This window comes from Octopus bimaculoides, chromosome 2 (genome assembly GCF_046866305.1).
Source record: "Octopus bimaculoides isolate indiv1 chromosome 2, ASM4686630v1, whole genome shotgun sequence".
NCBI lineage: Eukaryota > Metazoa > Mollusca > Cephalopoda > Octopoda > Octopodidae > Octopus > Octopus bimaculoides.
Genome location: NC_142929.1, coordinates 1,197,501 through 1,221,239, shown reverse-complemented (window position 1 = coordinate 1,221,239; position 23,739 = coordinate 1,197,501). Strand labels below are relative to the sequence as shown.

At 34.9% G+C, this 23,739-nt stretch overlaps 1 protein-coding gene across 1 annotated transcript in view; it reads right to left on the bottom strand.

Annotated features, from left to right (window-relative positions):
* Positions 1–23,739, bottom strand: part of LOC106879778 (substance-K receptor) — a 323,360-nt gene that overhangs the window by 10,263 nt on the left and 289,358 nt on the right. The window contains exon 2 of the mRNA XM_052975251.2: positions 12,041–12,250. Within this exon, the coding sequence (XP_052831211.1) occupies positions 12,041–12,250 (210 nt within the window). The remainder of the gene's footprint in view (positions 1–12,040; positions 12,251–23,739) is intronic.

Below are 23,739 nucleotides of genomic sequence, written 5' to 3'. Positions count from 1 at the left end.
GCCAACACGAACTTCACAGATGCAATCTGTATGTTAAGGGCACGTGTGTCCATGGAGTGCTCAGCCATTTGCACGCTAATTTCAGGATCTAGCCGTGTTCGTTGATCAGATCAACTGGAACCCTCATCGTCGTAATCGTCGGAGTGCAAATAATGTGAATCTATTTACTCCCAGAGTTCTTCAGGAAAAAATAGATGTCATGTGATTTGAACCAGGGTTTTCGCTATGCAGCATTGTCAAGATCCCAATAAAGTGTAAAATATACACTTTACAACATAATAAACTTTCAGAACAGCCAAAGTAAGGAATAAGACACTTAGACTTCTGCAACTTAAGTAAACTTGAGAATTACTCTGTTGGGAAACAACAGTCACTACTGTCTAACACAATCAGTGCAATCCCAGCACACAACATGTTTTTAATTGCCGGCCACGACCAGCATTTCCACTCTTCATTTTCAACTAAAACATTAATAGAAATGGCAAACACATGAATGATTTCACGAAACAACACAACCTAATATACATAGTGACACATATAAGTAAATGAAAATATTTGTGATCTATAAAAAGCAGAGAAATATAATTGATTTGTAATTTCACCACAAGGGGATGGCGACTGGATTACTTCTTAATATATAATGCGTGCTTATTTCATAGCCTCCTGAAGGTTGTCGGCGACAGATAAGCTTACCGAAGTATCAGCACAAGTCGTAAAGGCTTTTTGACCTTATATGATAATTCCAGCCCGATCCTTGACTCACTGACAGCTTTGACATTGGCATTTCTTGTGACGAGCACGGTTGTTAAATAAGTTTTCATCGAGCTAGGTTTCTGATTTCGATCCCAGTTCCAGGCAATTTATATCACTTGTGTTGCTTAGATGTAGGAAAAATATCAGTATAGTACTCTCTTGGTATGTCGCGTAAATCTGCGTATAGTTCAGGAAATGAATCAATATTGTCTGAAAAGTAAATGAATTAGGTATAGCTTCTATCTTATATCTAGTTCTTATCCTCTATTACTTTATCTTGTAAGTACTACTTTTGATCAATACAGTCTCCATACACACACACATACGCACACACTAATAGAACTACAAATACGAATATGTAAAAAAGCTTTGCTTTAATGTAGGTTTTGAATGCTGCAAACGTTTAATTGCATTCACAATATATTCTTACCATTACTTAAGCGCAAAAGATTTATTGGAGTCATGATGTGGAAAATCTATCGCTAACAGTATCTCACTGATGTTCATATCAACTTCAAACGACATCACAAGCAAGGTAATGGAATTATCTGCTTCCTTACAAAATTTCAATTGAAAAGCTGTCTCTTACAAACAATTTTACATCTATCTGAACAACTTCGTTCAGAATTATTGCAAAATGTATCAAACATAAAATCTAGTAAGAATTCCACACACATTCGAGATTTATTCTGATATATTTTGGAGAAAGATTTCCGACGGTAAACCATGTAGTTTTGAAACAAAATGGAATCTAATTCAAGCATTTGATATCATGTGATCTAACATCCATCCCCTAAAAAGTTATGATTTTCCTGATGATGAATGATAAATGAGATTCTATCCATTTGCCGATAGAATCAACTGGATTTTGCACTATGCATTACAGTGTTATAAGAACAAAACCAGCCATTCTATACTTTATCCTTAAACTCTAACACATTATAAAAAATGCAACACATGCTAATTTAGTTGGTTAGAAATTTACATAGAAAAATATACCTGGGCGTTCTCAAAATTAATTGGCACACACACGCATCTCTTTCTATCCCCTCCTTTTCTCTCTCTCTCTCTCTCTCTCTCTCTCTACACACACATACACATATGTAAGTATGTGTATATATATATATATATATATATATATATATATATATATATATATATATATATATATATATATATATATATATATATATATATATATATATAAAATAGAGTTATGAGTGAGGGATTATCAATCCGAGCAAACTAGCTTTTAAGTTCTCTGTTAGTACACCAGGCAAACAGTATTGATTGGATTAACGAACTCCGCGTATTCAGGCTATAGTTCATGAGCATTATATATTGTAAATCCATGGTTGTGCTCCAGTTATACCGGTTTTTAAACACGCATAAATAATGGTCGTTACATTTTTTCTTTATAATAGTAAATTTCACTTACAGCTGTTTCCAGTAGTCAACCTATCAATAATGAACCTATAGTGATAACTGGAAATAGCTGTAAGTGAAATTTACAACAATACAGAAAAGTATGTAATGGACCATTGTATGTGCTAAGTAGTTTGCTTCCCAACCACATGGTTCCGGGTTCTGTCCCATTGCGTGACACCGAGAGCGAGTGTCTTACTATAGCCCCCGACCAAAGCCTTGTGAATAGATTTGGTAGACGGAATCAGTATGTGTGTGTGTGTGTCTTTGTCTCTCTCCATCACCTTTTGGTAACCCTTGTTAGTTTGTTGACGTCTCCGTAAATTAGCGATTCAGCAAAAGAAACCTATAGAAAAAGTACAAGGCTTCAATACATAATTACTGTATACTACATTTGTATGCTTAAATAATATTTGGACTTCAATTTTTCATATGACAGACTGTATAAAGCTACTGGCACAGAGAGATAAATTATGCAAATAAATGTTAAAATGAGGTAAGTAGTAATTAGAAACGAAAACAATTCCTTGTTGCGCGACGAAGAAAGGCTTGTCTCCAGTTAAACTTAATGTAAAGAGAAATAGATTCAGAGTAACACAGAAGTTTGAAACTAGCGTTTACGAAGTTTGGTTTCATCTTATTTAATAATTCGCGAATATTACAAATTATATGGCCAATGAAATGGGCAACGATCCACAATGAATTTGAAATCAGGGATGCAAAATTTGAAGGTCGAAAGGGAAAATAAGATCAAGCACAGCTTAAGCTTAGAAAGTTATTGTACGTCTATAAATTTGAGCAAATCATTCAGCTTGGTATTCAACTGATTGGTTCTTTCCATTCCCATAATTTTACCATATCCACATGGTGGTATTCTAAACAGGCACATTCAGTGATGGCTCTTCTAAACCTACCAGGCTGGTATGTGGTATGTATTATTTGACAAGAGGTAAAGACTGTGTTGTCTGAGAAATATAATTATTCTACAATTTCCCACCAATCCTGAAGAATAAAAGTAATTTCGTTAATATCGTTTGCAACAGTTTAAATAACAATAGTAGCAACAAGCCAAACAAACATTCGGAATAAAATATTCCGACCTCGAAGGAAACAAAACGATTTATAAAGTATTTCTAACAAGACTAGAATTTCGTTTATACAACTAGAAACAATCAATGAAGGTTCTCATAATTCCCCGCTGACTATGATTTAGCATCAGTATTATAAAGAGATCTACTCTCTCTCTCTCTCTCTCTCTCTCTCTCTCTCTCTCTCTCTCTCTCTCTCTCTCCCTCTCTCTCTCCCCTCTCTCTCTCTCTCTCTCTCTCTCTCTCTCTCTCTCTCTCTCTCTCTCTCTCTCTCTCTCTCTCTCTCCAGACATTCGCACTAACACACACACACACGAATTTGTACGTAATTCATATATACATAGAAATAGACACACACATATATATTTATTCTGGCAATAAATCAGTGATATGTAGGTATGTATGCGCGCGCCCACGTATCAGTGTAATTGATGCAAACATGGTTTTGTAGGTAAAAGAGAAAAAAACTGCTTTACAATCCTGTAATTCCGAGTACGATTCCACCAATCACAGATCTCTCCCGATAATCTAAAATTCACCACAAAAAAAAAGACTCCTTTATTTGTCCTTTGATCGATTTCTACCAAATTTGTGTCGTATATTTTGATTTTGATTTCTTTCTGTAACCATGAAATTTATTTATTGTTTTTTTTTTCCTCATATATACTAAATGGCTTTTCTTTTAGACGTTGTATTGTACCGAAGACTGTCTCACTTTTCTCATTATAATCAAGGTTTCGCGTTTTCACATCAGTTCGTTGTAGTTTGTTTGGTCCGATAATGTTCCTAAATCCATTATCAACGTTTATTGGTCTTTGCATCTTATCTTCAGAATGAACAAAAGTTCCTGTGTTTTACCCCTCTTCAATAGGTAGAGTAAATACGATTTGAATAATGTTACTGTCGACGTTGATTTTAAGTCATTAACTGCACGGTCATTTCTGTTTCTAATAAATGTATATTTGTGTATTTATTTTAGAACTGTGCTTTGCTAAGAGTGTGACATGTATTATTTATCGCTTATTTTTGTGGAAAATTTTGGAGATTAATGCTGTCTCATCTACAAATGTCTTCGTATGTTGTTTTATGTTGTTGTTTTTTTGTTTGGCGGGGGGTCATTTTGTCTCTGTTTTCGGATTTTGTAGCACATTTCAGTGTTATGTGGCGACAATTTATAACAGAAAAGTACAATATACAGATAGTAGTTAAGCGATCGAGAAATCAGTAAGAAACATTCCTTAAAATATGTACACTTAGCTCTCATAATAGACATTTCAAAACGAATCAGACACAACACACACCCAAACAAAATCAAAGCGAATCGTACAAGGAAAAATTGTTTTGGCTACACAGGAAGATAGATTTCTTAATGTTTACTACCTCAGACTCAGCCCAGATCAAATGACGCCTTCCTGCCTTCACAGTTATAAGATATATGACCAAAAGAATAAAGAATTGAAATAAGCATACTCTACGAAGCCGTAATAAATCACAGGTTTTCACTGAAACAGATATCACACTTCTTTAAAATGCACAACCCTCTTATAAAGTGTATTATATTAACAAAATATATACAAAGTATAGAGTAGAGCATAGAGTAGTGGTTTTTAATCGGGGGCCATGTGATCCTTGTGGGTGGGGGCACAGGACCGTTGTGGATCTATATAAGATTTTGCTGTTAAAATCTATGCGCAATAAATTACATATACTGCTACCACAGACAATATATTTTAATTTTTTTGAAACACAATTCCTATTAGTATTTAATCATAAAGATATAATAGGATTTTTTAAACATCTAATGGTTGTGAGGGTCCATCGGAGTAAAACGAGAATCAAAATGGCCCATAGGTCAAAAATGGTTGAGAACCAGGGGACTTGATGAAAGCGTCGAAAACCTTCGTAAAACAACATGAACAACCTTAGATTAAATGATAAATTGAACATAAAAACAATAAAATTGAAAGCCTTCTTAACAATACGCCACAGACATATAAACCTTTTCCTAAAAGTCGACAGGCTCATGAAATTGGTTTCAAATTTTGGCACAACGCTAGCAATTTTACATCGACTCCCATTACCGAAGTGCTCCTTATTTTACCGACTCAGAAAAGATGAATGGCAAAGTCAGAACTATATCGCGTGTATATATATATATATATATATATATATATATATATATATATATATATATATATATATATACTATATTATATACGATGGCTGCTTCCTCTTTCTCGAGTATACCCAATGTTTAAAGCATTTGAGAATCGAAATATATACATACATACATATATATGTGTGTGTATGTGTGTGTGTTTGTATATGTATGTATTTATATATACATTACCAGGATGGCGACAAAGTGCAGACCACTAGCTGGATGTATCCTGACAACGTTCAGAACCAGGGATAAGGAAACCCTGATGGTCCTCTGGAGGACATTCGTCCTCAGCCGCCTGGATTACTGCTCCCAACTATGGTTACCCAACAGTGTAAAATAAACAACGGTCCTTGAAGCAATCCAGCGAAGCTTCACAAAGAAGATCGTCTCAGCTACTGGGAAAGGCTGAAACAGCTAAGACTCTACTCCCTGGAGCGAAGGCAGGAGAGGTATGCAGTAATATACATCTGGAAGATCCTGGAAGGAATTGTGCCAAATTTTGGCATTGAAAGCTACACCAATTCCAGAACGGGTTGACACTGCACAGGGCTAAATACCCCAGCGATGCCATCACGTTTCAGGACCAGTTACTGCAACAGCCTGGGTTTCAGGGGTCCACAGCTTTTTAATATTCTCCCAAAGAGCCTGGGGGACCTACACAAAGTCGATGTAGGTGTTTTCGAATCAAAACTGAACCTCTTCCTGTCGACAGTCCCAGATGAACCTACCTCATGGCAGGAGGTGCAAATGAGGGTAGCAACATCAAACACACTAATTCACCAAATGCCACATATTAGAGGAGGGTCTCAATAATAACAGTGTAGCATAACGGTGGTGCACCAGCATGGCCGCAGCTCTGAGATGAAGCTTTATATATATATATATATATATATATATATATATATATATATATATAGGTCTGGATTGTTTTACTAAATACTATGCCCAACTATAGATCTATGGCATTGTGCCAATGTTTGCAACAAAAATTATTTTCGCACTTAGGAAGTTCCATGCATGATTCTTTTGTATAATATTATGTTGTGTTTGCATTGCTGCAATGGTGATTTCTGATGGATTTGGTTTTGATGATCGTACAAGATTTGTGGATTTATGGAAAATCGATTCCAGTAGTATTTCAAGACAGAATGTAATAACATGAAGTAGTATAATATTCTACATTTTCTGACCACATATCTTTTTCCCTCAACGAAATAATGCAATATATAGTGACAAATGAAGAGTGTGTGTGTGTGTGTGTGTGTGTGTGTGTGTGTGTGTGTGTGTGTGTGTGTGTGTGTGTGTGTATAAATGATCGAACGCTACGTATCCATTTCCAAGTAAGTTTTATCTAACTATCTATCTATCTATGTATCTATCTATCTATATATATATATATATATATATATATATATATATATATTTTTAATCCTTTATATTGAACACTCAATATTTCATCTATTCAATAAGACATATTCCATATATTCAATAAGACATTCAATACTTTATTTCATTGTACCATCCATTTTTATTTTATATTATATATTGTATATTCCATATTCTATATCCCACATTGGTTTTGCAGGAATATAAATAAAACATAAAAAACAGACAGTGTTGGAACTCTTTTAAACAAAATAATATATATATATATATATATATATATATATATATATATATATATATATATTTATATGTGTGTGTGTGTGTTTTGTGTGTGTGTGCGCGCGCGTGTGTGTGTGTGAGTGTGTGTGTCTCTCTTTCTCTCTCTATATATATAAACACATCCATGCATATACATATATATATGTATATATATGTATATATGTATTTATTTGTGTATATATTTACATATGCATGTATGTATGTATATTTACGTATTTGTGCTTGTAAGTGAGTATGTGTATATTTGTGCGCGTGTATGTAATAAATATCCCTTATGCATATAAAAAATATCAGTTTACCGGGTCGCTATTAGTGGTCTGGTCTTGAGAGAAACTCTGAACATTTTATAATATATGTTTGTGTATCGTGGAAATTTTAACTGTTGTGTCTGCATCTATGAAACGTATTATGAAAGGCGAAAAGTAATGAGAAACGATTGGGGGATAGATTTATATGCTTAACCGTCTGGCAACATTCTAAGTTCAATATACTGAGGTATCAGTTTCGCTTACCATCAGCTTTATATTGATTAAATCATTTACCTTCGTACAGTGTGGTAGAATCATTAGCAAATCATTAGCAATAGACCTCCGACAGTGCAACAATTAAAACAGAATTCTAGGAAGAAATCAATATTGACATATCAGCGAGTTTTTAGATATAGTTTTGAAAATACGTAAATTTAAGTGTATTGCACTGACAAACATTCAGAAAGCCAAGTGAGATAAGAAAATTTTGCTAAAAGCAAACTCAACGCCATATATAATCTTAACCTTTATTGCGCTGAAATATCACCATCAACTACGTTAAGTATGAAATGTTTTTGTTTCTTTTTAGACGCTGTGGAGAGAAAGTTAATGCTACATTCTGTGTGAAAAATTGAGCATTAATACATTCCTTCCAAGTCCTCATGTCTTCTATAATCCTTTGTAACTGGCTTTCAGCCCTTTTAATCCTATTCTTGAACGTTGCTGAATTACCTGTTGGTCTTGCTGGTTTCCAGGAAACTAGGACAATCAATTTATAACATCATTAGCACCATTTTATCTCTGAGCCTGGCTTTCACCAGAAAAAAAAAAGAAAAAAGGAATTTTGATGCACAGAACTTCCCTTACTGGAGAATATTACGTTTCTTCTGATTTTTACCAAAAATATGCCCACTACGCAACTTGGAAGACCGTGGTTGTTTATATTAACAATGACACGTCTTGTGTCCCTTGTTTAGTGTGTGTGCGTGTATATATATATATATATATATATGAGAAAAGTCATCATATGGTACGGATTAAACCAGTGGCATACCTTGGATTACATAATCTCTAATGATGATTTGACTTCCTTGAATTAACCATATCGCTAAATCCAGACGGTTTTTTTAAATTCTCTCTCTGTTTATTTTCTCTTATTCCTTTGTGCAGAAGCGTAGGCTCGAAACGTAAAAGACTTTCTCACTTTTGCGAGCGTCAAACTAATACACCTGCTTGTTGTTCATACACCTGTCTTCGTCTTTTGCTTTTCTGTAAATTTCAACTATGTGTATGTGTGTGTGCGTGTACGTGTCTGTATATATATATATATATATATATATATATATATATATATATAATTTATTAATAAGGGTAGAAATTGATATTAATCAATTAAAACCAGTGGTCTAGCATATTAAAAAAAATCCCAAGATTAAAATTTTAAAAATCCGAAGATTATATATATATATATATATATATATATATATATATATATATATATATTTTAAATAACGTCGACCACTAACGTGGACAATTAATGCGCTAGAAATAGATCACATCTTGTGTCTATTAAGACCTAAATTGTTCTCAACATGAAATATAGCAGCATACCAAAACGTGAGTGGGCAAGGCATTTAAATAGACACAAGATGTGATCTATTTCTAGCGCATTAATTGTCCACGTTAGTGGTCGACGCTATTTTTTTTAAATGTACCTTAATCCCCTGAGATTGCAGATAATATTTCTGAATCTCTTTGATTCTTTAGATGTGCTGGCCTCCTGATAATTAATCGATATTAATTAATATATGATTAATTACCAGATTTTATAATAATATATATATATATATATATATATATATATATATATATATATATATATATATACACAGACACACACAGACACAGACACAGACACACACAAACACACACACGAAAATTATTATTATTATATATATATATATATATATATATATATATTTATATATATATATATATATATATGCAGGTATACGTGTACATATTGTTTTGTTAAGGTTGTTTCTACAGATATTCTATAGAAATTAAACCCACCACTGAAACTTAATGGCAAAAATCAGAGCTGGCTATAATTTCTATAGAAGATCTGTAGAAATAACCTTAACAAAATAATGTAACGCAGTAAAAACATTTAATATATTTCGTAGTGCATTATGATTGCATAACGAAATACCACGTACCTACAAGTCATTAATATGTACACACACAACACACATGTATGTGTGGTTGTGCGTGTGTTTGTGTGCGTGTGTATGTGTGTGTGGACAGAGATTACACTGCACATTAAATAATATTTATCTCACTCTGGATGGAGTAATTTTTGTTGATCTTACCTTAATTTAACAGTAAATCATGAACAGATGATAGATAGATAGGGGAGGGGTAAAGAAAGAAAGAAAGAAAGAGGAATACCGAAAGCGAGTATATTCCTACACTAGTTTCTTAGTTTCTTAGTATATTCCTACACTGGTTATAAAGTTTTCTTCAAAGCAAAAAAAAATAAAACACTTCTTAAGTCTTTCTATCCATTTATTCAATGACAGTCTCCATTGTTTAATATTCGGCTGACATTTTCGGTGCCAGTGACAGGACAACGAGGTTATGTCAGGAGTGAAAACATGTTCTAAACCAAACTTACATTTTAAAGAAGATTGTGGTGAGATGAGAAACACTCTGTTATGCCTGATGCGTGTAACTATGTCAATGGCTGAGTGCACCTTGACACAAACCAGTGATACACATATCTACACACACAAACACATGCTCACACACGCACACAGACCGCATACGTGCATACATACACATACATGTAGGTATCTTTTATTTTTTTACTTGTTTCACTCATTAGACTGACTTGAAGAATTCTTAGTCGAGTTAATCAACCCCAGTAATTATTTCTTTTTAAAGTCTGGTACTTATTCTATCGGTCTCTTTTGCTAAGACGCTAAATTACAGGGACATAAACACACCAACACCAGTTGTCAAGCGGTTGTGGAGGGCGCGCGCACACAAATTCAAAGAAAATTCTGCTTTCTCTACCTGAATATTCTGTTTTGCTAATTTCGATATTCGCAGCCGTATTACTTTCAATGCTGTTCTTCTATTCTATTATGCCTGTTTGCCTTAGTCTACAGATCTTTTTCAAAGATTTTAATATCATTTCTCATTGTGTCTGCACTTCCATTCTTATAATGTTTGTGCATTGTTCAATTCTTTTCGAAAGGGGTGTGCTTCCAAGTTTTGGGTGAAGTTAATGATATTACCGGCATTTTGTTATTTTATGTGAAAAATGCAGAGCAGTTTCGTTTGTGTTTGATCATATCCACAATTTCATATCGGTTACCGGATGGGCTATTCAGTTTTGTGATGAGTGTTGTCATCGTATCAGACTTTTCTTTAAGAACTTTCTCCGAACTGATAGTATTCTCTGGTTGTGGTCTTACACGTAATCACATCATTGCGACGTCTTGCACTCGCGAAGAAATAGGATAATGTTCTTGGTAGTGTTAGGAATTATATGTTAATAAGAATAAATACGAAAAATTGGTCACAAGTAATGAAGATAACATTTCTCAGAATATTTATAAACGAGTATAAAAGCTCTTCCAATCTTCATAACATAGTAAAGCTGTGACATGAGGGAATATTGAAAAATCGGGTATAGGTGATCATGTACGGAAAAACGGAGACCACCCCCTGTGGGATGAAGTTAAAATAATAGACAGAGAACACCACTGGAAAATACGAAAACTAAAAGAAGCAGCACATATGCTAGGACACAATAACCTCCTAAGAAGATCTTGTGCAGATACGAGTAGAATATGGGAACCGGTATTAAGGATACAAAAATAATCAGTCTATAAACCCAAAAATTCACTCTATAATTGCCCGCGGGCATGTAGTGTAGTGGTTAAGAGTGCGGGTTACTAACCTCAAGATTCCGGGTTCAATCCCAATCAATGACTTGAATAAATAATAATAACATCAGCAAAAGATACCTAAAATACCTTAGGAATGAGAAAAGAGTATCCCATTAGTTAAATAAAGGATTGGGTTCGAAATTCTACCAGGATACCTGATGAATGAAGGCTGGAGAGTACATCAGCCGAAACGTTGTGATAATAACAAACAAGGTGAGGACATCTACCCATCCATGGTAAATATTGTACGAACACACAGTTGTTGCGGAAAGCAATAAGCATGCTTTCCACAATATATATGCACCCCATTTTTAAAGTTCTGGGAAAGCTATAAGATATCGCACGAGCCCTTGGCTTCTCATAACAGCAAAAGCTGTGAGCTGATGAAAGTGATTAGGTAATTTTTGTCCCTTTGTCATTCATTATTTGATATATATGAGTTTGCCTCTGTGTGTGTGTGTGTGTGTGTGTGTGTGTGTGTGTGTATGTGTGTGTGTGTGTGTGTGTGTGTGTGTGTGTGTGTGTGTGTGTGTGTGTGTGTGTGTGTGTGCGCGCGTTTGAATATATCTTGAACACTGTCAAAATGTACGATTTAGTACGTTTTACGTTAATTACGTCAGTGAATTGGTTTTACTGCAACTTTTCTAAAGTTAAATACCTGTCAGTGTAAGTACTTATGACTGCAAAATAAGGATATAAACATCAAATATAAATACAAGAAGCAAACAGACATCTTACCCGAAAACTTTCATTTGTGAATCCATATATAATCGGATTGGCAAAGCTGTTTGACATCGCAAGCCAGTGAACTCCCAAATATATGCTGGTCAATGTTTGGTTAGACATATTAGCCAGTGCTGGTTGGAAGTCAAGAATTAAGAAAAAGACGTGTAATGGAAGCCAGCACAAAACGAATATGGTTACCACGATGACTAACGTCTTAATAACCTGAAAAAGAAAGAAGAAATGCTTCAACGAACATGAAATTGCATGTAAATATATATATATATAGAGAGAGAGAGAGAGGGGTACATGGACAGATACATGGGCGGACAGATAGATAGATAGATAGATAGATAGATAGATAGATAGATAGATAGATAGATAGATAGATGGACAGATAGATAGATAGATAGATAGATAGATAGATAGATAGATAGATAGATAGATAGATAGATGGATAGATGGACAGATAGATAGATGGACAGATAGATAGATAGATAAGATAGACAAACTAATAGATCGATAGATAGATAGATAGATAGATAGATAGATAGATAGACAAATAGATAGATTGCTAGTTAGATAGATAGATATGAATCTATGCATTGTGTAATAAATATATACTTAAAAACAATTCTGAAATCAATTATTTTCATTGAAAATTAGAATTCTGGTTCAAAGTAGGTTCAAAGTATATATATATATATATATATATATATATATATATAAGATAATAAGAGTGAAAAAACTACAGAAGGCTTGTGTTACATGGTTAAAGTATATATTTAAATTATGTCAGAAAAATGTTAGAAAAATGTTAGAAAAATGTTAGAAAATCTTTTTGGTATATAAACATTGTATTTTGAGAAATAACCGGTTTCGTGTTGTCTTTTCAAATTTCTCTACTTCATTGTGTCGTGTTCGTTCCAGTCTGAGAAAGAAGAGTTCTAGATAGGGGGAGGTAATTAGGGATTTCTTCCGGTATAGAGGAGATAATCGAAATCTAGGAGGTGGTAGAATTTGATTAATTTACCATGGTTTTGTTCTATATTTTTTCCACTTTTTTTCTCAGTGGGGTGATGAATTTCCTTATTTAAATGTGTTAGCAATGGTTAAGAAAAAGATTTTATAACATTTTTCTAACATGTTTCTAACATTTTTCTGACATAATTTAAATATATACTTTAACCATGTAACACAAGCCTTCTGTAGCTTTTTCACTCTTATTATCTTTTATACATCCAACCACGTGCTTTCACATACCAACTTTCTCACATATATATATATATATATATATATATATAAATTTAGTAAATGGAGTAATACGCATATGATAAATGAATTCTTTTATTTCCAACATATGTTTCCAAGATTAAAAATTATACCTTCCATAGGAATAGGTGTTGTTGATAAGGATGTAATCTTCTCTTCAGGGAAATACATAGGAACCAGCTTAACCGTAAAACATTCTAACCGAATCTGATAACTGTAGTTAGAGAAGATTGCTACGTAACTTATTTGAAAAAAACCGTTGAACAATTGCATCATTTTCGACATAGTCTCCTTGCTTTAAGATGCACTTCTTTCACAAGTTTATTCATTCCGTCGTTCATTCATTCGGTCACGCAGCCATTTATGCATCACTTCCTGCGCTTCTTTGTCCGTAGCAAATTGATTACCTCGTAAAGGATGTTTGAATGCTCCAAAGAGGTGATAGTTTAAAAAGGAGCGAGATTTGGAGTATATGTAGAGTGTTGCAGCAAATCGAAACCCAATTTTTCAACGGTTTCAACGGTGTCGGTGTCCGTACGTGGGCTTGCATTGTTCCACAACAATAACGCTTCCTTTGACAACAGTCCTCGGTGTTAGGTGCCAATTGTTGGTTCCAGTTCATCGGCCAGTATTTCCCTGTATTCTACACCGGTGACTGTAGACGCTTTTTCCAGGCGATGCTCTAGTATAGACCCCTTTGCATCTCAAAAAACGGTCAGCATCACTTCTGAAGAAGTTTGAGTCTTGAATTTCTTTTTCCCTCTCCATTCCGGCATTTTCACTCCATACTCTACCTTTTGAATTCTGGTTCAAAGTAATGTACCCAGATCTCATTTCCTGTGATTTTCTCTCCAAAATTGCTCCACCTTCATCGTTCTAAGGGCCGGGTAAGCGTTGACAGATCTACAAACAATTGCTCTTATGCGCTTTGACAAGCTCTCTTGGCACATATCTCGTACAGATGTTACGGAAGAGAAGCTTGTCTGGAATTATTGATTTGCAGAGAACATTCCAATTCATCGAAGGTCACTCGTCGGTTCACCAGCACCAGCACCAGTTCTCGAACTTGTTGAATCTTCAAGTCTTTGCTGAAGGTTGATGGGCGTTCTGCTTCCTTTTCACATTTGTCCGGCCATTTTTAAACTTCCCAACCCACCCAGACACTCTTCTACGCTGTAGAACTCTGTCTACATATTTCAGCCCCTGACACACCTTCAGATCAGGGAAATTGGATGATTGAACTCTGTTCTCTCTGGGTGCCCATTACCATGATTTTTCTGTAACACAAGACAGAAAACTGGGCTGATCAAGGTCAGACCGCGGTTACGTAACCACGACAGAACTACCCTTTAGCAAGCGAGTGCTGAATACAACACAACTGGCGAAAGTGCGGATAATATTTTGCTTTCCTTTCCAGCAAACATACATTTTAGAAGTAAGAATAATTTTATCTTCATGGAGGCGTTACATGTGAAATATTTTCAATTAAAAAATAAAATCTCATAACAACCTCAGCTGGAGACGAATTTATCGCAATATTTACAACGAAATCATAGCTATAGACATTTTGTATATTGCAGCCTTCTGATTATATAATCGCATATGACGTCGGTTATATTGTAAGAATAGAGGGGAAGATGATTAAATAAACTTTGGTTCTTTCTTCAGAAAGACTTACTCATCCACGACGAGGATAAATTTACGAGAAACGTTCCGAAAGTTTTTAACCCAAAATACTTAATTACATGATAGCAGGTAAGAAAACTATAGCCCGAAGGTCACTATAGCCCGCCTACTTCTCTCCCTATATTGCACGCGCTTTCTCTCTCTCTCTCTCTCTCTCTCTCTCTCTCTCTCTCTCTATCTCTCTATCTCTCTCTCTCTCTCTCCCTCTCTCTCTCCCCTCTCTCTCTCTCTCTCTCTCTCTCTCTCTCTCTCTCTCTCTCTCTCTCTCTCTCTCTCTCTCTCTCTCTCTCTCTCTTTCATTCACATGTACGTATATATACATATATTTCATGTGAAATGAAACGAATATGTTCTCGGTAGCAAATGCGTTTAAAACCTCATTTAACACATTACCATTATTATGAATAAAGGAACCTGATAGTCATAGGAAGAATACATCTTAATTGGCGTAGGTGTGATATTTTAAGAATGTTATATTACGGCAGAAACCTAATGTAAATAACGCCTTTAGCTCACTCATCCTCGATTAATACTCTTTTACTCGATACATAGGTATATCGGTTGCTTCTTCTGCGTAACTCGACGCTCGGTTAAAAGAAAACTGACGAGAATCCATCAATTCGATGTTGTTCCCATCGAGATCTCGAGTTTTTGAGTTTTTATTCCAGAATACGAAAGCTTTTTCTTTTAACACGTTGAGCAGTTTTAATTTTCATGCTGTGCTGCTACACAGGTGTGTGTGTGTGTGTATGTTACAAGATTCATTAAAATCTAGACGCATTCATATATATATATATATATATATATATATTAGTTACAAGATTCATTAGAATCTAGACACATTCATTCTCACATACATACACAGACATACTCACATATATACACACATATTTATATATATATATATATATATATATATATATATATATATATATATTAGTTACAAGATTCATTAGAATCTAGACACATTCATTCTCACATACATACACAGACATACTCACATATATACACACATATTTTTATATATATATATATATATATATATATATATATATATATATATATATGGATTAGGTATCTGTGTGTGTGCGTTTGTGTGTGCATGTATGCATGTGTATGTCTGTGCGAATGCATATAGGAGTAGATGCGAAAAGTAATGATCAATACAACTTCATTTGTATATGTATAACAGCATGATTCCAAGCAACATTGCATTTGTTAAATATGCTGCCAAGTTTAGCGGGTGGATTTATGTCTAAATGCATGAAGAATATATGCAGAATGTATGCTAAGAATTAATCAATATATTATAAGTAATCAATATCTGCACTGGCGCATCTTTTACATATTATATTTCAATGTTTTACTATTTCTTTATTCATTCAATGGGATATTAGAATAAAATTCAATTTGTCTGACCAAATGGATGAAGATGTCGACCGTGAAAACTTTTTAAGTCTGTTCTTCTTTATTATGAAGTCTATGTTTTCTCTTTCCGAAGTTGGCGTTTTATATTATATAAATATTTCTCAACGAATTTATCTCTGATCACTTTATTTCAATGAGCAATATTGTTTTGTTTATGGTTCTGCAATGACGTCAACGAGATTCATAGGGTCATATTCTGTCAATAAAATAATAAGCGTTGTTGGTTAACTAGACACGATTTACTTCGATTTCCTCTTGATTCCTTTATTCCACTTCATTTCCCTTTTAATTGAATTTAAACAAAGTAAATAAGACCTGATAACCTATTGCCACATTGATGTTTTTATGATGAACAAAGTCCAAGATTCGAAGATAAGTAAATAAGGGAAGGCGGCAACCATTAAAACACTGTTTTCCTTATGTTTTAGATTTAAGAGCTTAAAACTCGCAGTTTTAAAGTGTAGATTATATTTACCATCGTATATTAGTATTCATCATATTGGAACCCTGACAACAAATTATGGAAGAAAATTTGAATCGTTTAGATTCAAAATAATTTTTTTCCTTTTCCTCTCCAATTTGTAGTTCTAAACTTTAGAATTACATTAATACATCACACATTACGATTCCTCGAACCGCACTGGCAAAACACGTAAAATACGAACAGTATTTGAAATTAGACTCTAAACAATTAGTACTAAATTCTTTGGTATTTTTTGTAAACAGACGTATATTCTAATCTGTACTAGAATATACGTTTGTATTCTCTAGAAAATTTAAAAACTTATATTTATCTAGACTATAGAAATGTATATTCTAAATTAATTCAATTATAATATGAAATTAGAAGTTTTGTCAAAATCTGTTTTAATATTTCAACTTAATTTATCGCATTATTTTGACGACAGTTCGTTTCTGTGTTTCTTTTGATGAAATCCATCAACACTGAGAGCAAAGACTTGTCATATCCTGCACCTAATGGAAAATGAATTTTTCAGGTTTATTGATCAGAATATTTACAGAATCTCTGATGGATTTTCTCTGATGGATTTTCAAAAGCAGTAAATGGAGAATGAAGTAACAAATGAACAGAAATAACATAACAAGCAATGTTCAATAATTCATTGAAGACGCATCTTTTCACCCGCCAAAAACAAAATCGACAACAACAATTGTCACATTTATTAAAGGTATCTGAGACCGAAAATTCAACTGCTTCATCTGGGTGCTACAAACCAATGATCCACAAAGAAACAAAAACATTTGCAATAACTATAATACTATCTTTACGTAAAAGAAAACTAACCATTGTAAAATTGTTGAAGTAACAAATAAGAGAAAATGCACATTTATTATTATTATAATCATTATCATTATTATTTTTGGTTTGGCTCAGGTTCCTGGTAGGAATTACGTGGATAGCGGGTTACTACCTGTAACCTTTTGTATTTACAAGTTTTCAGCAGTCTTTCAAGTGTTTAGAACCCGCCTGATAATCCTTGATGTCCCTAAGAGACAAACTTTTTGTAAGAGCTCTACCAGGCATTCTACTTCAATCTCCTTCAACCATTTGTCTATATCTTGGCTTACTGTTCTCAGCGCACCAATTATTATAGGCACAACTTTTACTGTTTGCATGTTCCAAATTCGTCTTATCTTAAACTTTAAGAGATGGTAATTTTTGCTTCCTTTACGATCCTGGAATCAAACGAGCATGATGGTTCGATAAGTAAGCAACTTCGCTTTTCCTATAACCGTTATGTCTGGTCTATTATTTTCTAACTTCTTGTCCGTTTGAATAGGAAAGTCCCACAAAAGCTTACATTTCTCTGATTCCAGTACTCTTTCGATTCGATGATTGTCCCCTATTTCTGGCACAGTTTTCGGTGTAAAACTTTTACAGCCTAGTCGTGCCTCCATTTCTTATATTCCTCATGTACGAACTTGGGGCATTCTACCCAAGGCATTCGAGTTCGAAGGTGTCTGAGACAATGGGGTTGATATTGTTCATGTATGAAGTCGAGGAGACTAGCAGGGAGAACGAGTCTTGATCATTAGTCAGACTTTTTCATTTAAATCTACCAAAATCTGTTACTCTCTTTATCCATGTCCTTCCTCATCAACAACAGTGATTCCGATATAACACAATTGAGGATGCTACCTGTTAAGTACCAGATGAAATTTTATGCAGCGCAAATATAGTCTAACACATAACGTAAAATTAATTATTGAGGTGCACAAGAATTATACCCATTTATGTTATCTTGGCGGGATTTGAATTAAAACCGGATATTCAACAGAAATTACTGCTCTAGCTTCCTACGATGTCAGCGAAAAACACTACACAAGCTATGAAATACGTCAAAATATATGACATATGATATAAGAAAGATTCCTTTCCCTACATTCTGAAAATACTTCCACCAAAGTTATATTTCCTCACAAATCAACAGATCTAATCGTAGAATTCAGAGGAAACAAGCAAAAATAATATATATATATATATGCATATATAAATGAAACATTCTCTATCAAAATAATTTTCTGATGTGAATTAGCTGAAAATCATCATCATCATCATCATCATCATCATCATCATCATCATCATCATTATTATTGGCAGAATTGCTGGTGTGTCAGACAAACGGCTTAGCATCACTTCGTTTTTATATTCTGAGTTCAAATGTTACTGAGGTTGACTTTACCATTTATCCTATCGGGGTCAAAAAAATAGGCACTAGTGAGCACTTCACTGGGATCGAAGTAATCGATTACCCACCTGTCCCAAAATTTCAGGCCTTGTACCCTATTACAAAGTGCTATTGTCATTATTATTAATGACAGAATCGTCAACGCGCTAAACAAAAGATTAAATAGCATTTCTTCTGACTCTACATTTTAAGCTTAAAACCCACCGAAGTCGCCATTGCTTTTCCTCCATGCAGGGTCGAGAAAATACAACATTAGTTAAGTACTAGAGCTGATGTAGTCGACTATCCTTCTCTCTAAAATTTGCTGCGCCTTTTGTCAGAATTTTAAACAATTGTTGATATTGCTGTTCTTATTAGTTTTTCTTCTTTGAATTGTGTATCCACCTTTTCCAGTGTGTCTTCCCGACACCAAGGGCAAAGGAACTCACTGTACACATTAATAGGCCATTAAACTAAACACGCTAGGTTGCCCATTTTCAACATAAAATGAAATTATGCGAGAAAAATAGACGGGTGGTAATCGTTCTTACAGCGACAATGCTCTTCTCAATAAGTTGTCGCAGGGCCGTCGCTAAGCCCCAACAACCCCTGCGGTCGCAAGGGGCCTCCGCAGTTGAGGGGGCCCATGTTAGGATCAAACTACATAGATGAGCCATCTATTTACTTTGGCTAAGGTGTTAACTGAAAATTTCAAGCCAGACAATGAAAAAAATACGAGGGTATGGCGTAAATAAATTTAAAAGAAACGAAAAAAGTAAATGAAAAAAGCTTTTCAACGAATTCCCGAGGGAGATGGAAGAAAAACGAAAGAAATCCCAAACAATGAAAATAAGAACAACTTCAAGAGAAAAGGCAAAAGAAGCAACGGTGATGAAAGGTGGGGGGTATATACTTATACATACATACAAACATATACACACACAGGCATACGTACACACATTCATACATACATACACGCACATATATACGTCTGGCTTTTGTCGGTTTTGGTCTACCAAGACCATTCATAAGGCTTTGGCCAGCTCAGAGAGAGAGAGAGAGAGAGAGAGAGAGAGAGAGAGAGAGAGAGCGCTAGTTAGCTAGCTAGACGTGTACCAAACACACACACACGTCTCTTATTCTCTGTCTCTCCCTCTTTCTCTACTCATTTCTCTACTCATTTCTCTCTCTCTCCCTCCCTATATATATATATATATATATATATATATATATATATATATATATATATATATATATATATAATAATTAATAAGGTTGATGCGAAAATTAGAAGAACTATTGTCGTTGACATCCTCGTCACCATCACGCCTTATCTAGATTTGCGAAAGCTTTTGCAGCACCACCAAGCACATCTCCGTGTCACTGTGTTGTGCCTAGCATTGACTTCTGGAAATGTAAAATCATATCCGGCATCAGTTTTGCATCACTGTGAGATCTGTTTTTCGGTTTTAGATATTATGTTTAGTATCATCTGGTAATTGAATTATCTTCAATGTAATTTGCGGTATTTTTTGTGTAATTTGTTAGGTGGTGTTTGTGTTTTGTAAATACTGAGTGATTGCAAGATTATTTCAGTGCCGGGTCTAAATTATGTAGAGTATATGTGCTGCATGAGTTGTATTATTAGGTGGTTTTTATACCAGGGTAAGTGTTGTGTGCAGAGAGTTTACTGCTTGAATTCTGGCCCTGATTTTAAAATGTCTTGTGGTGGATTTCTGTTGCTTGTAACGTTGTGAGCTCCGGTATGGTCTGTATAGCTTCTTAATATGTTTCATCTCACTAAGTTCTCCAATTATTATTTTAAGAAAAACACGCTCCAGGCTTTGGAGAAAACTGAACTCAATACCATGATTCCATACTTAATAAATGAAGTAGCTATGCCATCCGAAACTACCCCAGCATCACATTTAATTGCAGCCTAATTAAAATGCATTTCATAGGAAAACTAGAAAAGTCCACCTTGTACGATTCAGATTAATTATATGTGCCCTACAGTTAGGGCGAAGGAGTTTTGATAAAAGTTGAGTTTTATTACAAAGTGACGCAACGTGGTGAGCTGGTAGAGTCGTTAGCATGCCGGACTAAAGGGTTATCGGTATTTCTTCCGGTCTTACTTCTGATTTCAAATTCTGCCGGGGTCAACTTTACTTTCCATCCTTTCGGTGTCGATCAAATAAATACCAGTCAAGTACTGAGGTCGGTGGAATCGATTATCGCCCCCCCACCACCACCACCACCACCATTTCAGGTCTTCTAGTAAAAAGAATTATTACGAAGTAAACTTAGTAAATCTTAATAATTCTTATTTTTTTTATATGTAAGCAAGAAATCAATGAAGTAGGAGCTAGAAGGCAATGCACAAAGTTTGAAAATCTAACAGAAAAAGTCATAAAAAAAGGAAAACAAAATAGAGCGCCAAAATAAATCAAAGTAAAGACAATACGAAAGGTCCCTAGTTTATATCCCACGTGAGTTGATGAGGAAGCAAATCGGTTTGGAAGCCAACGATAGTGGAAACAAATTCTGTACTATAAGAAAAAATGAGGTCACATTTTATCTGTAATCCAAAATATACTGAAAATAGCCAATGATGGGGCACCACCTTGAAGAATTTTGCATCGGGCTCTTTCGCCGAACCGCTATGTTACTCGGACATAAACACACCAAAACTTGCTGTCAAGCAGTGGTAAGGTAGGAATACAGACATAAATACTCTCTCTCTTTCTTTCTCTATCTATCTATCTCTCTCTCTCACACACACACACAACGGGATTCTTTCAGTTTCCGTCTACCAAATCCACTCCCAAGGCTTTGGTTGGCCCAAAGCCATAGTAGAGACACTTGCCCAAGGTGCCACAGAGTGGGACTGAACCCGGAACTAAGTGGTCGGAAAGCAAACTACTTACCACACACCTACATCTGTATCGTAAATTTTGACTTTAATGTTGGAATGAACTAGCTTATTTCTGTGGTAGGGCAGATGTTCCGCGTGGGTGTTTCCACGAACATAGTTTTTATACATTCCTCTACTAAAGCCCTCCAGAAGTCTTCTCCTCCTTTGGGGTATTCACTTTTTACTATTTATGCGTTACGATATTTGAATGACTTTTTTTTTTTGCCTTTTGTATTGTGGAATGCAATTCTTTTCTACTGTAAGCACAAAGCCCGAAATCTTTGGGGGAGGAGGCCAGTCGATTAGATCGACCGCAGTACGTAACTGGTACTTAATTTATCGACCCCAAATGGATGAAAGGCAAAGTCGACCTCGGCGGAATTTGAACTCACAACGTAAAGACAGACGAACTACCGCTAAGCATTTCTCCCGGCGTGCTAACGATTCGGCCAGCTCGCCGTCTTCTAATTAGAATGCAATTCGTCAATGTGGTGTACTTATTGTGTGCAATTCTTGTATTTTGGTGGATATGACCCATTAGGTTTTCACTGATTGTGTTTATGGTCGTATAATGATTCCTTTTTATCTTATTCCTCTGGTTTTGTAGACATCAGTTTTGAGGCTGGTTCCTTACCAGACAAATTCTACTAAGTGTAAAACTATGTTTCGTCCTGACCTATTGAATTTTTTTTTTTTTTTTGTCGCTTTTAACTCTAGAATTGATGATTGGATTTCCTTTATCGGGTGCACGGCGTCGACGAGCCAACCAACGCTAGATTTGTATTCCGTAGACTCGCGGTTGTTTATTTATTGTGTTGAAGTTATTGGTGATGGTGGTGGCGTAGGTGTAATATGCAGATGGATTGAAAGGGCAATTTAACTTGTTTTTTTTTCTTGTTCTCATTGCTGCTGTTTTTATTTCCGTTTTTATTTTTAATTTCCTTGCAGTGTTGTTGGGTAGTAGTAGTAGTAGTAGTAGTAGTAGTAGTAGTAGTAGTAGTAGTAGTAGTAGTAGTAGTAGTAGTAGTACGGGGTTAGGAGGGCGAAAGAAGAAGAAGAAGATGATTGCTTGCACAAGATTGTTGCATGCGGAGGGGAGATTGCCGTCACTGATTTGATATCCTGCAAGTACCAACTTTATTTTTCTTCAGTCGATCACCAACATAATACATACCAGCAGTTTGCCAATAATCTATCGATGATATTAATACATATTTAATTTTTCACGGATGCAACGACTCATTCCTAGGGTTTTCTTTGTATAATATCATCTTCAGAGTGTCAATAAGGTGGAGCAGGTGTTGTTTTAACTATGAGTGCAGGACCCAGCTTAATGCCAATAACAATATATGAACTATGGATTTTCCATCCGGAAGACCGACATCCGAGTAACCCTGCTTGCAATGCCTCGAAACCGTAATGTATTGGAATGAAACTAATATTCTTCTCACTCGTTTCTTTAAACAATCAATTTCATGCTGCGTGTCTCTGCCAATAGTGTAAATGTAGTAGAGTGTTCTTAGCCATCCATTCGTGTGTACAAGTTTCTAATATAACGGGTAACATGGACTGATGTTCAGTACAATAGAAGGAGACACTAAGGTTTACTCTGCACTGAGTATATGAAATAAATCAAATGAGAAATTAGAAAAATTTATCGGTAATGCATAGTAAATAATGTACTGAAGCAGATTGTTTATTGCGTTACAAGCCAAATTATAAGA